General features: G+C 30.6%; 1 protein-coding gene across 1 annotated transcript; it reads right to left on the reverse strand.

Moving 5' to 3' along the window:
* Positions 1–1,244: 1,244 nt before the first annotated feature.
* On the reverse strand, positions 1,245–8,482 carry LOC143055629 (fibrinogen-like protein A). Its single transcript, XM_076228795.1, has 9 exons — positions 8,361–8,482; positions 7,431–7,496; positions 6,647–6,718; positions 5,828–5,899; positions 4,842–4,901; positions 4,480–4,619; positions 3,394–3,490; positions 2,805–2,969; positions 1,245–1,482 (listed from the first exon to the last, which is right to left on the reverse strand). Exons 1-9 carry the CDS (start codon positions 8,431–8,433, stop codon positions 1,268–1,270), a joined length of 960 nt encoding a protein of 319 aa, XP_076084910.1. The 5' UTR covers positions 8,434–8,482; the 3' UTR covers positions 1,245–1,267.
* Between the last annotated feature and the right edge of the window lie 9,212 nt (positions 8,483–17,694).

Here is a 17,694-nt window from a genome sequence, read left to right on the forward strand (position 1 = left end):
TTTTCTCTGAAAATGAACTCAAATGTGTTATCATATCGTATTCGTAATCATCCATTAAAGTAGGTAATGTTAATCATGTGAAAGACAAATTTAGATTTTTGTTAGAAAAAGATTATACATCATTGAGACAGCAAATATTCAACTTTAAAAATATCTAAAAAATCATCATTATTCAGCTAACAGTCTTCACCTTCTTTTGCAAAAGGCTAAGACGTACGTGTCAATGGTTTTTAACTTTGTAATTGTTTTGGCTTTATAACTTTTGTAATCTGAGCGTCACTGATGAGTCTTGTGTTGACGAAACGCGCATCTGGCGTATCAATTTATAAGCCTGGAACCATTGATAACTATTGTCACATTTAATGCCTGTTTCGGTAAGCATTGGTTGAATAGAATGAATTTGGAAACAACAAGATTCATTCAAAGTTACAGATCAAATAAAATATTAATGAATTTATTAAATGTGGTTACCAATATATATATAGATAATTTCGAAGGTCGGTGGAACACCGTCTTCCTCCGCCGATGAAAACTGACTGCCGCAAAATAGACCAAAAGTGGCGTTAAAACACTAAAAATCAATCAATCAATTAATCAATCAATCAATCAATCTATTTCCCAATGTTCGTTCCCGTCAACCAACTCGGAGTTATAGCAATTTTTCTGTTTTTTCATGAGGAAGAAAATGACAGAAATCATTAACTAACTACAAGCCATAATATAAGCAAACGAAAACCTACCATAAAGTTTTAGAAATAAGAAAAATGACCTGAGTCTAATGTAATTATGTCCATGCTAGATGATATAAAACTATTTGTACTTTATCACTTGACAACATGAATTAATACGCACAACATCAAAATCTTACAATCCGCCAATAAATCTGACACGATTTCATGTTAATAGTCACATTATATTGCATTTTAAAGTTTACTTTTTTCAGAGATCCTTGCTGAACTTGAGTTGAGGTAATAGTTATTTTATTTACGGTAGTTGAAATGAAACGTAAAAACAAATTTAAATAGGAGAGTCACGTATTAAATGGCAAAATCAAGAGCCAAAACACATCAAACGAATGAAAAACAACTGTTTACTTGTTAGTAATAAAATATATGATAATTCAATCATTTTGTTTTCGAAATCCCCTCCTTCACGATTTAAATTACCATATGAGGAAACACATGCATAGAAAAACATGTATCTTTCTTTAGATAATAACATGGCGAAATAATTCATACAAGAAATATGTAAATATCTTTTATTATATCTAGATCTTCCGTATCATCATCACCGACTTCTTTGCGTAACGACCACTCATATAATTCCAGTCGCATTGGTCTATTGTTGGGTTGTTTAGAGCACTGTAAGAACAGGCTTTAAACCACCATGGTCCATTACTTTTGGCGCAGTTGGAACTGTGTAAATCATTATCCTTGTCAACAGTAGAGAATTTCATTCCATTGCTGTAGTTCAACGCATCTCCTTGAATTGAAATATATATTACGTTTATATTCCAAGAATCACACATAAAAACTTTAAAGTCAACGACATCATTTGCACTAAAAATGCTCACATTTTGTAATTTATGTTACAGTAAGTGTAGTTGTATCTTCAAGTTCATCGGAGTATGTGTATATATATAGAAAGGTGTGGTATGAGTGCCAATGAGACAACTCTCCATTCAAGTAACAAATTGTAAAAGTAAACCATTATAGGTCAAAGCACGGTATTCAACACGGAGCCTTGGCTCACACAGAAGAGCAAGCCATAAAGAGCCTAAAAAAATGACTAGTGTAAAACAATCCAAAAGGGAAAACCAACGGTCTATATAAAAAAAAAACAAGAAACACTTCTGAACCACATCTAAAAACGACAACTACTGAACATCAGATTCATGACTTTAAACAGGTGCAAACAAATGAAGCGAGTTTAAACGTTAAAAAAAGGAATCAACCTTAACCTTTATCTGAAACAAAGACTAATATCACATCATAGAAAGATACACTATAAAACATCAATTGCAATTGCTTAACTCATTCAAATGACATATTAACACAAATGAACATACACTGAAAGGATAAATTTGATCATTTGATCTATGACACAATTTGAATACAAAATCATTAAACTTAGGGATTAGTTGATAAATAAATTCAGAAAAACCTTGAACAAAAAATGCCGTTTTTTAGAAAATGAAATGAACATAGGGAAATGAAACAATTTTGTTGTAAGGTATTCAGTACTAGTATAACTGGAGAAAGGAAATATTATTTACAAAATGAATAGTTTTGTTCTTCATAATACGAAAAAAGTAGTGAACATTTATACTAATTCTATAGGTATACCAAACATTTATCAAAGCTGGAACATACTAAAACATAGACAAGATATAACATTAAATAAGTAAACATTAAATAACAATTTTACCAACATTTCAAATTAATAAGAAAGTACGATTTGATAAGAGTTTATTCACTTCTTTTAGAAACTGCTTTTGGTTAAAACACTGTCAGTGATGACAATTTATTCAATTGCAAAATTGCTTTATAGAATTTTGCGACATTGAATCTCTAACAACATATTGTCTAAAATACATCACCACTATAACTTCCAAACTTCAGCTAGTATGTTGACGTTGAATCTCTAACAACAGTTTTCTCACCTGCATCATAACTTTAACACCGATCAAAAGCTTGTTTTGTTATGGTACATCTCTATTTTTTTTATCTAAGCTATATCCCTGATAAAACCCTCGATCGTCAACTTACCTTGTGATCGCGAATCCTTAACAACAATTGTCTTACCTGCATCACCGCTATAACCTCCAATCTTCAGCTTGTACTGAGATGATGCATCTCCAACAACAAATGTCTTATATTTAGCATAATACTTCTTGTTGCTTTTATTAGTGAGGTCTATTCTCAGTTCGTATGTACCACTTGACGTCAGACGGTGAATAAATGTGTTGCCTAAATAGAGACGTACACATATAACTTATAAGCAAGATGTTTTTATTTTACGATTAAAACATGTTTTTGAGTACTAGTATATGACATGCGTTAACGTTAGACGAATTGATGAAGTTTATAGGTAATTTTTAATTAATTGGTTAGGATAGTTTTACTGGTAACATTTAAAAAAAAGTGAATCAGAACATGTCACCTGTCGAAAGAAACAAGATTGCTACATGTATGGCTATCTATTTTTCACACAGTTAAAAGAGTTTGTTTGCAAATTAAAGAAATAAACTTTTTTCTACCAGAAACACAACAAGTCTATCAAACTATTATAACCGCTTATTACAAATTAAAAGTTGGTCGGGAGAATTGGCTTCGTAGACGCTTTTATCATTTGGTGTAATACTTATTGGTTATATGTTTTAAATATACATACCAAGCCAATATTCTCCGTTGACGTTACCGAATCCGTTTTCGTATTCTGTCCAAGTTCTCTTGAATTTAACAGAACCGTCATATCTTTTCTGGATAACCTTTAATGAAGTAGAAAAATGTAGTAAGATAAGATATTAAGCTAGAATATCCAGCAAAAGCAAAGAATTGAATATGTTATGAAACTAATTCCTATCGACATTTTGATAACAACCACAATTCACAAAATGTAACAGAATGAAGAAAATCAGAATATTTAGCTATATTTAAATTCTAATGTCGTTTGAAAGATCTTATTGTGTGCTGTCTTTTTGAATGTTGTGATACTAGTAAACAAATCGCCAGTGAACTGAGAGCTAATGTGTATTGGCCACTTACATGACTAATGATAATAATTTCGTTTCACTACAATAAATGAGTGTCTCATTTGAAAGATCTTGTTGTGTGTTTATCGGACAAACAATTATCATAGTTGACTTAGTTTTTCAGATTTACTTTGTATAGTTTTATGATTTATGAATCACAGTATTTCAATGTTCACTAGTATGTCGAATCTTCACTGTAAAATCTTGTTTTAAATCGCTGGTACTTAAGTTATGCTGCGTTTTATTGTTTAATTCATACTCATAACACAATACAAAATTCATAGTATAGAAACATACTTCATTGTAAGCCTGATGAGAACAAATTTGACATACATTGATTTAAGAATTGAATGCTTCATTTTTCATTTGGTTGTAAAAGTGTTGACCGAACTTCATTTTCTATGAAGCGCGGAAGCGCATCATTCTAAAAATGGACGCATGGTCAACGCTTTTACAACCCTATGAAATTACTAAAAAAAGCATTCAATACTTATCATTACATTTTTTCGCTATGATCATGAAAACACGACTCCTATATATCCTATTTTTCCTTGTATTGTCATATGCACTTTATTGTGGAAACGTGTGTCATCATGTATGTTTCAATTCAAGCAATTCATTTTAAAATGAAGAATGACGCGAGATTGCTACTATCCAATCAAAATAACGCATAATAATGAAACATACATCTAATGTAATTATATTATATTTGAAAAAGAACGTACTGTCCATCCTCCACCGTCTGTATCCATGTCACAATAAGCTTTTACTCCTTCTGTTTTCGTAGGGAATATTTGGTAGACACCAGAGGTTGCTTTATATTTCTTAATCTCAGCGCAGTCCTTTGCAGACCCTTCACATATCCCTGCAATTTATAGTCCCGACAGTTTTACATATTTGATAGAAACAAACATCTCTATTGAACTTAACAACATTTATTTTCATATTTAAATAGCTATCAAAGGTACCAGAATAAGCAATTGAATAATCTGAATTTTCCTTATCTGTATTCTCCTATCTTTCTTTTAACATGCACTGTAATAAAAAATACATATTGACACAATACATATCAATGTTTTCTATTTACCTTTGACTTCATGTTTTAACATCCTGACTATCCTTGAAATTTCCTTTTCGCCACGAGACTCTATAAAATTAATATATAAAATGTTAGCCAAATCTGTTGATTAATTATTACTCAATTTAAGCATGCTTTTTTATGCCTTTTGTTGAGAAGTAAATTTACATAAACACATTGCATTGCCTTTTTTTGAACAAATTCCTGATATAAAGCCTCTACATCAACGACTTGAGTATATTCAGTCCTGTCTACTGAAATGTTTAAAATATTTTTATATTGTTCCCATTGTTGTTACCACAATTCCGTCCTCTATTCACAACGACGGGAGACACTTTTGGAGTTGAATGCTGTATTGTTAGTGTTATATTTTCTTACTGTGATATTTCCAGTTTGTTTTACCTCTGAACTTAAATAACCTTTTGTGTCATTCGATCCTCCGGGAAAGTTCTTTTTTATATTTTGGTATCTTTCCCCTCTGTTTTAAACCGTCAACCTTTTCTCTAACTTACATTCGCAGCTAAATATTAATATGGTGTCTGATGAATAACACTAACACTACCGATGGTTTACACCGGATGCTAGCATATTATTTCATAAGATATTAGCTTGAAATTATATGAACACGTCGAAGAGCTGTTTACATGTATACGCAGGATGGAGCTAATCCCAAACTGTTTTTAACAATAAAAAATATATTTGTGAAAGTATGGAATGATTTGCTACAAGACTTCTGATACATTTCGGGTTATAATAAAAATTGTTACTATTTCAATTAATGGGTCGTCAGTGGTGTTCGTTATAACATTTTTTTTTTATCATCCACAGGCTAACTCTGTTTCTATTTCTAGTGCAAAGACTTCTTTACGTTTGCTCTGATGCAATATTTCAATTTGTTGATCTACTTTTCTTATGTATAAACCTCTAAGAAAAATATGTTTATAGTATATATATATATATATATGTATATGTAACGCTTACAAAATTAAACTGACCTTCTAGGATCCATTTTATATCATTCTTCAACTGTTTGTTCATCTTTACTACATCTTTATACACCGCCATATCTATTAAAAAGACAGTATTTGAATATGACACAAATACAGTTATCCCTTTTAATCTGATAAAATTTGTTTTACATAAGTGATTTTTTATCAAGGCATTGCTCTACTTGTTTAGTATCAATCAGGTCGTGAGTAGATTTTAAGTGTTTTTGTTTTGGTATTACAGAGTTTTTGTATGGTTGTTTGTCAAAGAGAGCGAATATACAACCATGGCAAAGGGATCAATTGAAAATCAGGAGGCGTCAGACAAACAACTATAATGTATGACAGTGCTTGTTAAAGTTAATTTGTAACTTAAACGCACGTCTTGTGCACACAATTTTAACTCTGGTATTTTTTTATGAGCACGGTATTAACGATCATAAACCGGGTTAAACTCCTGTACTACAAGGGGTAATTAGTACCTAGTCAAAATATGCACTCATTGTGCTGCTCTGGTTTTTTTTTTATTAGCGATAAACACTCTGAGGCTGACCTTATGAGCCGAATATATCTCTGACTTTAGTCGGTTGACTTAATGTACTTTTGTTCGCCAGTGTCAGTCTATTCGGAAAGACTCCATGTTTTCCTTTAAATGCCTTGTGTTAAATGTTGTCGTTATGTTGCATACGTTTTGATCGTATGCTCAAATTTTATTTTATTGATCCTTTCTCATTTTCAAAATCTCTTAATTTGGCGCTTTCGACAAGATATTTTAAAGTAAAACAATAAATTAAAACATATACACATACAAAAATATCATATACTTACTTTTGAGTATAGATTGTGTATCTTTCTTAAGTTGTGTAACGTCTCTGTCTTCATTTTCATGCAGACATATTCCTATCAATTAAAGTAGTTATGATATTTCAATATGAAATCAAGCTTAAAGCGTTTATTTTGATTTAAATAAAATGATGGAAACAAAATTTTAGTATTTTGAATATTTTTGTTTTTTATATATATAATACTTTGTAATCTTATTTAAACAACCTCCGTTAATGTAATTATATTTGTGACAATTTTTTTAGAGAAGAACTTTTTGTTTGTCACCCTAAGTGTAATAAGTCAATGATTTAAAAAGCAACATTAAACGCAAGCCTAGGATATCAGATGGAAAATATAAAGCTCAAACATATCAAACGAATTGAAAACACTTGTAATATTTCCGACTTGGCATTCAAAATTGTAGGAATAGACCCCAAATCTAATATAATTACATGTACGTCATGATGGATCAATTAAGCGAAAATAAAAACATAAAATAGTAATGTTTTTTCTTCTGTCACGTGTTTTAAGATAAAAAATTAAACATCTGTACAGATGTTCAAAAATAAAGATTAACTTTAAAAATTAGAATATAGTTATATTTGCAAAGCAAAGGAGTTTCTGCATGTTTCAGGTTTGACGCAATGTTGTTTAAACTTTGATAAAATCCATGATGCTTGAGCTGTACAATATGCATGCTTCACATTGGAATAAACATTAGAGGGTTTCTCGAAAGATGTACCACTAGTTATGAACATACAAAAGGATCCAAAAACGGTAATTGTACCTTGTAATTCGTGTAAAATATCATCAACTCTAGTCTTCTCCTCTGATTCTCTATATGTTCTCAAACCTGAAATTAAATTTGATATCTAAAAGTGTGTTTTGTATTTAAGTTATCTTCACGTGCCATGGATATGCCATATCGGAAACGTTTTTAATCAATCCAAATCAGATTCGTTTACTTATGTTACTGCCTAATTCAAAATGTTGTCAATATTTATTTTCCTTTATATTTTTATCTATTATTGACCTGTTGCACCCATAACAAGATACCGTTTAAAATTATTTTTAATCATTGTTGTTAAATTTGTTAAGCCCTAGCTACAAATGTTCACATAACTTTAAATTTTTTTTCATCCGTCTAATTACAAATAAGCATTTGCACATGTTGTAATACACCCCATACAAGTTATCGCACCACCCTGACTTTTCTAACATATGCATATTTTATCAAAGGCTGTAGTTGATACTGAAGATAGAAAATAATGAACTTTCGATGCTTATAAATAGAATAGATCCATCGCTTCTTCCCAAATGACAAATACTGAAATAAGCAAATGTAAAAAAAAAAACAAGGCTTTGAGCTTAAGTAGTAAAAACAGTTACAAAAGCTGAATTTAAACACGAAGGAATTAAATGACAGTTGTAAATAACTGCAGTTTATTGATTTTGCCTGTTTAAGATGTATCGATACTTATTACTAAAAATGGCGAAACCAAAGTATTTAATGTTATTTGATATCATATTTTTACTTTTGTATCTTTTACTTCCCATTTGGTATTTTTATTCATCGTCTTGTAATATACCATAATAAAAACTGTAATCAAAACAAATTCGTGAAATTTAAACAAAAAATAAAATTACCAAGTGACGTTGCTCAACTACAAAATGTATGTGCATTCTTATTATATGATAACAAATATAATTATCCTACCTTCTCTGTCTTTTGATTCCAAGGAAAAAGTTACGACGAACAGAAGTGACAACACGATAGGCATCTTGAACATATTGAGAAAATGATGTTCCTCAACAAACGAGACAGTGAAATTGTTGTATTCAAATAAAGAAAAATATCATTTGATTTAAAATGATTTTGTTGCATGTTAACTTTTTTCAAAACGTTTTAAATTTCACATGTATCCAGATGGTGCATTCTTTTTTACATTTACTCAGCAAAAAAAAAATCGATTATTTGAAAGTTTTGATTGCAGAAATAACATTACAAATAATTTTTCATGATTTTTAAATAATATAAAAATTAAGGAATAAAAGTACAAATTGTCGGAAGCATTTAAGTTTCATTAATAATTCTTGCACAATCGCCTTCGTTCATATCTTTTAAGCACAATAGTCAACACTTCTGTGTTGTAATGAAGTATAATCAACTGTTTATAAAACTTCCAAAAATCAAAAATAGAAAACTGTTTTGATAAGCGAATACTCATTATCGCTTTTCTTTAAAGTTATATTGGAGTGGCTTTCGTGTCGTTGACAAACCTCTGAATACCATATAATGTTGACAAGGACGAGAAAAAAAAACCCAGAAAAAAACTTCATAAGAAAACCTCATAATAGTAGAGACTAAATATAAATATACAACACAAAAATGCAATGTAGACAATTCTAACATGACGTCCTCCAAACGCTTTGAGTACACATCCGTGGTAAAATATGAATATATTATATTGATCGAGCTGTTCCGATCGTACTCATATGCTAATTTATGAATGAGCTTCACGACGTCATAGAACAATGACGTAAGAATATAAGCATTATACGTGAAAATACACGCTTGTGAAACCGAAAATCATCACAACAAGGAAACGTAAACACGCGATGCTTAAATTTGTTATAAGCCATATCTTTTTAATACATTTAAGACATACAAGTACATTATCATTTAAATTCAGCAAAAACTATCTGAATACGTTATTGTAAATAGTTTAAGCATGTCACTAACTCAGTTTGCTCCGTTCTTTTACCGCCAATTTTATAGTGTGTTTATTTATTTGAACGGCTTTTTCAAAATTTTCCTATTAATTCTGCTCATATGAGTATACACATAAATCATCCAGAAAAACGAAATAATGTTAATCAAGAGAACAGGATAGGATTTTGATAATAAGATCATTGGTGTATTGGAAATTAGAATGAGTGTCTTTTTCCAAATTTTCATTTTTTTTTAAATCCTATCAAAACAATAAACAAGCCAGTTTAAGGAGTTTGTAACTTCAATTCCCAGTTTTATTCAAAACACTTTGTTTCTTGAGACGATGTGGTCATTTTTAAATTGATAATTGTGAAAAATTAGAATAACAACTTACCAAAAGGACTACGCTGGTTTTATCTACATCTAACCCATAATCAAAACAATTTACATGATAATGTAAAATTTTAAATTAAAAGCGTTAACCTGATTATCATTAAACATCGAAAAGTCTAAAGTTTTGATATATAACTACTAAATAAGGATGATTGTGGTTGCATATTTTGGAGAACATCTTTAATAGTTTGCAAGAATCCCCAACTGAATGACACCATTGGTTGGATATACAATGAATTTTAGAAAGAATGGCGGTAGGTCGAAGATCTTGATGTCCAGGTAATTTTTTTTAAAAGTATAACTAGCGAATATTAAGATGGGAGATCTTTATTGTTCTCTTTTAATATTAATAACAAAATAAAAATGTTCAGATTTTAAAAAATCTCCTCTTTTCGAAACAGATAAAGGGTTTATATGACATATCTAATAAACATACATAGTGCATTTGTAATAGTTTTTTTTATGTAGTTTTTGAAAAAAAACCACGTACCAATATTTTTTTTGTGAAATTTCTGGAGAGAATCATTACGGCCAAATTATAATGGCTTATATGTTTTATATGGTACACGGGAGATAATCAAATATGAATCCTAATTGATCGTCTATTAATAATAATAATTGAAATGCGTTATATCTAGGAAACAAACGTTAAATTAACGGTTAAGTATGAATCAAATATTATTATATCGGACGTTCGATCGTCCGAAATATTCAAATAGTTTTCCTTTTCATCTAGAAATCCAACCACAAAGCACCTACTGGTTAGGAAAGATATGTTAGGGATTAAGCACTACAAAGCTAACATGGCTAATGAATGAACTGTTCTTACACGTAATTTTCTACTTTCTGCAGCTTTAAACACCTACATGTATGTGACCCATATTTATTAGATATATTTTCATAAAAGCATGACTTAAACTTTATTTATAGAAAAATATCGAAGGAATTTTATCGACTTTAATTAAGGTCCCCAATGACCTTAAAAAAATTTCTGGACTTAATATTTCAACTATGTTTTATTTATATTCTTTAGAAAATAAGACTTCTTTAAATTTCACGTGTTAAACTTGGTTGTCAATGATGAGAATTTACGTTATTTAAGAATTGTACTGAGATCTAAATGATTTAAAAAAAAAGCAATCGGTATGATCGCTGGTTCTCATGAAGGATTATCAGATCAAGGGCCACATATTTTGACCCGTTGTGTTACTCCTGAAAATCGATTATTAATATCACGTGATGAGCGATACGCAATATATGAATGATAATAAGCTCATATTTAACAATAGGCATTCAAACGTAGAACAAACAAAAGTTCAAATATAATTTACTCATAGAAAAGTGAAAAAATGCATGTACATGTAGCATTTAAATGCAGAAAACAAATATTTGTAAGTCGCTTTCTCCGAAAATATAGGTAGTATTCAATTCCAAAAAGCAATCCTTCTTTCGCTATGGAAACATAAGAAATAAAATCGATTTAAAAGTAAATTTACATGGATCTTTTAATTTGTTTTTTATATATATATATTTTAATAACGTTTTGGCTTCATCAATTCAAAATGGAAGCCTTTTCAAAGTATGTTATAAGTCCGCTTCGAATATCAATTAAAGTTCTAAATTATCCTTTTAGATTCGAAATCATTCTTATTTCCTATGCTCTTTGGTAATTTTAAACTGGGTAGGCATTATAGTTGTCAACATTTTAAACCTAGCATATGCTATATTCCAAGGTCTTTAGATTAGTTAGTCATTCCATGAAAAAATCCAATCAGTTCTTGCTATTCCTGATAAACACTTGAGCGCATGTAAGTTCGGACAAGCATAAAACAGTTATTTCAGATCTGAATAACAGACAACATATTTTCGCCTGTTTAATCTCCATACATCGATTTGGTTTATAACTATCAAAAATGAGAGCTATGCGTAGACAGTATTTTTTTTAATATATGTACTACTTTCTTTTATGTCCTTTCTTACCGTTAATGTTTCCATATTTTTTGCTTTATTGTTATCAACAATTCAATATTTATATAAAAATAAGAACATGTGGTATATAAAGACAACAGTAGTATACTGTTGTTCAAAACTCATCAATCGATTGAGAGAAAACAAATCCGGTTTACAAACTAAAACCGAGGGCTACATATCAACCATAAAAGGAAAACAACGAAAACACTAGAGTGCAACAAAAAACAAACGACAACGCAACATACATAGAAACGAACTTTTAGATAGCAACTGCTATTTTCCTCACTTGGTTCAGGACATTTTATGAAGACATAGTGGGTTGAACCTGGTTTTGTGGCTAGCCACACCTCGCGCTACATTGCAATGTTAAACGTATCGCTTAAATGACAACATTCCATGACAGGAATACAGTACAAATGAATGCAAGAACATTTAGGACAGAGAAATACATAAATAAGTATTTCGACAAGTTAACCACAGAGTATGAATAACAATGTGTCTCGTGACATAGATGATTGCATGATACGGATGCTTAATTAACGTATTGTCTGTTTTGTTAATTAAGAACGACACAAACCGTGCACATATACTCTTTCAAGTTAATGTAAAGGAATTTACGGAGAAATGACGACACACTTCTGTGCTCAAAGCTTAGTTCCAAGTTGTATGGAATTATTGAGATGTCAATTATCTGAGGTAAAAAAAATACCAAAAGGATGTAGAAAAATCCTTAAATTAGACCATTCATTTTCTCGTTTTAATTTTTTGACATTTTTCATTTCGTGGCCTATTATTGCTGAATCTGCGGAATCAACTTTGCTCATTGTCGAAGGCCGTACGGTGAACTATAGTTTTTAATTTATGTGTCTTTGGTCTATTGGGTAGAGTTGTCTCACTGGCAATCATATCATATCTTCCTTCATATCTTGACAAGCCCAAAATAAAAGAACAACACGACTTCATCAGCACATGCTCTCAGATCTGAGTAAGAGGTTAGATATTGCAAGTTGCAAGGCTTTGAATTTAGAAATAATTTCAAGATTTGATTTTTAATTGAAATTTATTACTAAAAACTTAAGGGTAATTCACTCTGATATCTACCGACTCTCTTCTACTTTTACATCGCTTATAAAGGTCAATGTTTACTGAGTCCAAAAAGGCATAGCATATCGGTGCAAGCAAATTACATTTAAAAAAGAAGTAAAACTGTTTTCATCTACGAAATGTTCCTGAAAAATATATATACCTTAACACGTACCTGACAGTAATTCTGACGTTGTTTTTAACGTAAATCGTTTTTCTACAGATTGTTGATACAATGTGGTAGTATATACTAAAATAAAATTTTGAAGCTCGTCTGGCGTTCGAAATTATTACCATCGTTTCTCTGATAACTAATACATCTTCAACATCGAAACGTTTAAATTGTAGTGCAAGATTACAGGTCACAACCACCTACAAATAATCTTTTTATGGAACGCCTGTGATAGTAGTTTTGTCCGCATTTGATAGTAGAATGATATTATGACGCAAGGTGTGTTGGTACGTCAGTTTATATCTACGTCTGTTTATTCGTTGGTGTGTCAGTTTGAAGTTTTGGGTTAAGCATTATGTTTTATTTATAGAAAGTTGATACGTAGTACAATTTATTTGTTATGATGTGAATTTGTAAATAGTGCTAAAACACGATTATCACCCCTATTTTATGATTCACTGAAAATGTGAACTTCATAAAACACATGTTAGATGTTTCGTGAAAAGAATTAATTATGACGTTGAAGTCATATCATTTTAGAATTTTCTATATATGAGTAAGATTTGATCTACTCCGTATAAATGCAAAATTAAGAGATTGACCACATTTTCAAATTTCGCCGACGAAAACAATATAGTGCAAGTGGGGGTATGTCGACATATGGAAACACATGCTTATATTTAACTGATGCTTAAACCTTAAATATTGAGATTTCATTTTTACTGTGTAGGGAAAATTTCTAGTCGTTTTTAAAATTCTGCTCAATAGAAACTGATTCATTCTTATACTTACTTTATAACATTATATAAAAAAGAGAAATCCCGAAAATACTGAAATCTGAGGAAAATTCAAAATGAAAAGTCTCTAATCAAATTACAAAATAAAAAGCTCAGTCACATCAAACGAATGTCATATTCCTGACATGGACAGACATTTTCCCATGTAGAAAATGGTGGATTAAACTTGGTTTTATAGCTAGCTTAAACCTCTCACCCGTATGACAGTCGCATAAAATTCCATTATATCATGTATATATTTACAACGATATTTGAACAAAACAAACAGATATGAATAATACTGTTGATTTTACAGAAAAATAAGATTGTGCCACAAAAAAAAATGCTATTAAACAAACGAAAAATAATAGAATCATTTGTACCCGAACTCTATAACACGAAATTACCATTTTAGCTATTGTTATCAAAATGAACTACTTGAAAGCATTGTTACAACAAAGAACAGGAAAAAGGAAAATATTCTTACGTAAAAATATTATCTTTATTCAGAAAACTAGTATAAAAAACAGGCTTAGGGTGATTAGTTTTTTTAACTTTAGGAAAAATGATTGCATCCAAATTAAAAACAGCGTACAGGTTTGAAATGTTCATTGATTTCTACTATGGTTTGATTCCAATTGCATCGATGGGTTTTTGGTAGACGAACTGGCATATTCAATAACTGACATGATACCCTTCTGTTAATTAGTCGATTATTTCCTCATTGCAACCATTTTTGCTCAAGGGGTGTTAAAACTTACAAAAGAGGGGCGAAAGATACCAGAAGGACAGTCAAACTCATAGATCGAAAATAAACTGATAATGCCATGGATAGAAAAGAAAAAGACAAACAGATAAATAATAGTACAGAAGACACAGCATGAAAAAAAATAAAGACTAAGCAACACAAATTCCATCAAAAACTAATGGTGATCTAAGTGTTCCACATGTGACACCCGTCGTGTTGATCATGTTATTATAAAAATATTCAATACGAACACCGAAGTCTAGTATGCCATGTAATTATAGAACTGATGAAAGAACAGTTAATTGATAACAGTGGATGTGCAAGAGGTATGGATTAACAAAATTGTTTGCCAATGGCGAATCATTTAGGGCAAGTAATTTTCTTTATAAAAGTGTGGTAAAGTTGTCCAAATATCAGTTTGGAATCAGTCTAAAACTCTAGATTGTCTGTGAGGTATCACTGAGTTGCATTTAAAACAGTATACAGTTATATATTATTGTAATTTTATAGACTAAAAAACATGATGGAGGTGGTGGTGAGTGGAGGTGGGTTATGATTTTCCTAAAATATATTCTGATCCCGAATTCGATGAAGAAAATGTTTTGTCCAACCCCAGATGACAGTACAAATATTTTTAATCTAGATTTTCCATATAAAGTGTTAAATTAAAAAAACTTCTGACTTAGAAAAAACCCCATTTCCCCACTTCAAGTTGACTGGTTACTCTCAAAAACTATATTGTTATTGATGCACAATCTGTAGGGCGTGACGTAATATGAACAATCTTATTGCTTATTGTTGTACATGTATATAAGAACTCTCTACTTGAACAATATATCAAATAGGGATACATCATTTATCATCCGTACATCGACAACAAATATTATTCATGTATGTGATTTGTCAAATATGATTTGAACTGGTATATCATATAAAGTTATAACGTATTAGGACAATGGTGAACATTTCTTGATCTTACTAAATTAGGCTTTATTCAATTTATTTTGTAGAAAAAAATTTGTTTTAAAAAAGTAATTCAGTCTAAGACAATAAAGAGAAAGAATATGGCATGTCGTTCTGTATTTCGTGCCGTAATTATTTAAAAAATTAAAAAATTTAATTGTTATTTTCGAATCAATATAAAACCAAACGATTATTTATACGTGAGGATGATTTATTAACTATCAACTTGCATAAAAAAGCGAGGTTAAGGTCTATGGATACGAAAAGTCAACTATGATCACATTTATGTTACACAGTTTTAAACAACAGTTGATCAAATGTACCTGCAGTTAATTGTTAACCTCAGATACATCTACAAATGCACCCTAAATATGCTAATGAGATATGTTGAACACATGTGAGTGTATAATTCTATATTATGAATGTGTGTTTTTAATAACTCAATTCAGTTTGTAACGTTAATTTAGTGTATGTTTTTCAGCATTTAACCCATTTTTCAGCACTGTAAGGTTTTTTCGTGGAGGTAGTTATATTTTTATTAGGAGGTCGAATTCACACCATCAGTGTAGACAAGATAATGATATAGAAGCTGAGCAATTTTAAAAACCTCTGGAGTTTCGAGATGATGTAAAAAAGTCATTTCGCCGATTGGTCTACGGTGAAGGTTGTGTTCATACAGGGGAAATGTTCAAATCCAGCGGACAAACAGCAGTTTTGGGAGGTTGTTGATTCGATCCCAACCTGTTCAAATGTGTTGGATCAAAGTCAGAATTATGGATAGCGGTATGATATTTCGTCTTTCTGAGAACTGTTGTGAACTTCATCTTGTGAACTAGCACGTTAAATATCTGGCTAAGCATTGGTGTCTACCGTAAATCAGGGTTCTTTTTAAATTATCATTTACATGTTCCCGTCCTAAAAACATTTTATATTTCCAAGGACGTTTGTTTTACATACACAAATTTTACATTGGCTAATGATAGAGGTAATCTTGTAACAGTTTTGACAACCGCAATACATATATCTGTTGGTGATAATACTGAATCATGTAGCGTTAACTTATTTGTCATTGGATATCGATAACTGTGATTTTACTTTCACTCAGTCTGTCAGAGGCCTTCCAGTTGGGATTTATAATAAAATAGTTAAGTTCATCCATGTGCATGCGATTTCAACATTTAAATCAACACAAAAGGTTTAGTCCTCATGCTAGTTATTCGTTTTATTTGATTTTTGCGTTTAGAAGCTTTTTTTTGGCCCCACAGTTTACAATAACGAAGTGGTAATTAAGTAATTAACGTAAAATTCACCTTATCTAACCCAGTAAATTGATAATCTGAGCGTATAAAGAAATGGTCTCATCCTAACTGTTATGAAAACAATTCTATATGAATTGGAATTTTTTAGTTAAAACAAATATTATACCCCACTGAACAAACAGATATTTTTTATAAGTTGTTGAAATAAAAGGATATTAAACAGCTGCATATATTTTATCCTCTATATGAATTTCAGAATGGCTTTCAATTTTACAAACGGAACTTCTATGAAATTGAGTGAAATTGAAAACCAAAGATTCCTGGACAGAGGGATTCCAGCTACAATATTTCTGTTCTTTCTGTCAGTCGTTGGAACAATTGGCAATATTCACACAATATTGATATACATGTTTTCACCGATCATGGCTAAATATTCCGTTCGACTATTTATCATTTGTCTTGCCTCTAATTATTTAACAGCATGTTTGTTTTTTATGCCTTTTGAGATTTTCGATATAAGATACAACTACACATTTATAACTGTCGGTTCTTGCAAATTATTCAGATTTCTAAATCACATGGTAACAGTGGCCTCCGGCTGTTTATTGACTTCAATTGCTATTGAAAGATATAAGATAATTGTCAAAAACTTGCCCGTAGTTTTTGCTTATTTGCAAAGGTCGAAGTAATATCTGTCAGTCTGATAGGACTATCCACGATATTTTCAATTCAAGCAGTAATATTTTATGGTCTAAATCAAAAGGAAACAGACAGTTTTGACCTTACCGGCATGGATTGTACAGTTTTATCAGAGTATCAAAGTATACGCAAAATAGGAGTTCATTACAGTACATTTGTAGTTATATACTCAGCTAGATTTGTCATGTGCATCTTTCCTAATGAAAGAATACTTTGTAAATTTTGTAACTAAGGTTATATATACTATTTCAAATGGTGAGGAAAAAGTGCACAT

Source organism: Mytilus galloprovincialis, chromosome 12 (genome assembly GCF_965363235.1).
Source record: "Mytilus galloprovincialis chromosome 12, xbMytGall1.hap1.1, whole genome shotgun sequence".
Taxonomy (NCBI): Eukaryota; Metazoa; Mollusca; class Bivalvia; order Mytilida; family Mytilidae; genus Mytilus; species Mytilus galloprovincialis.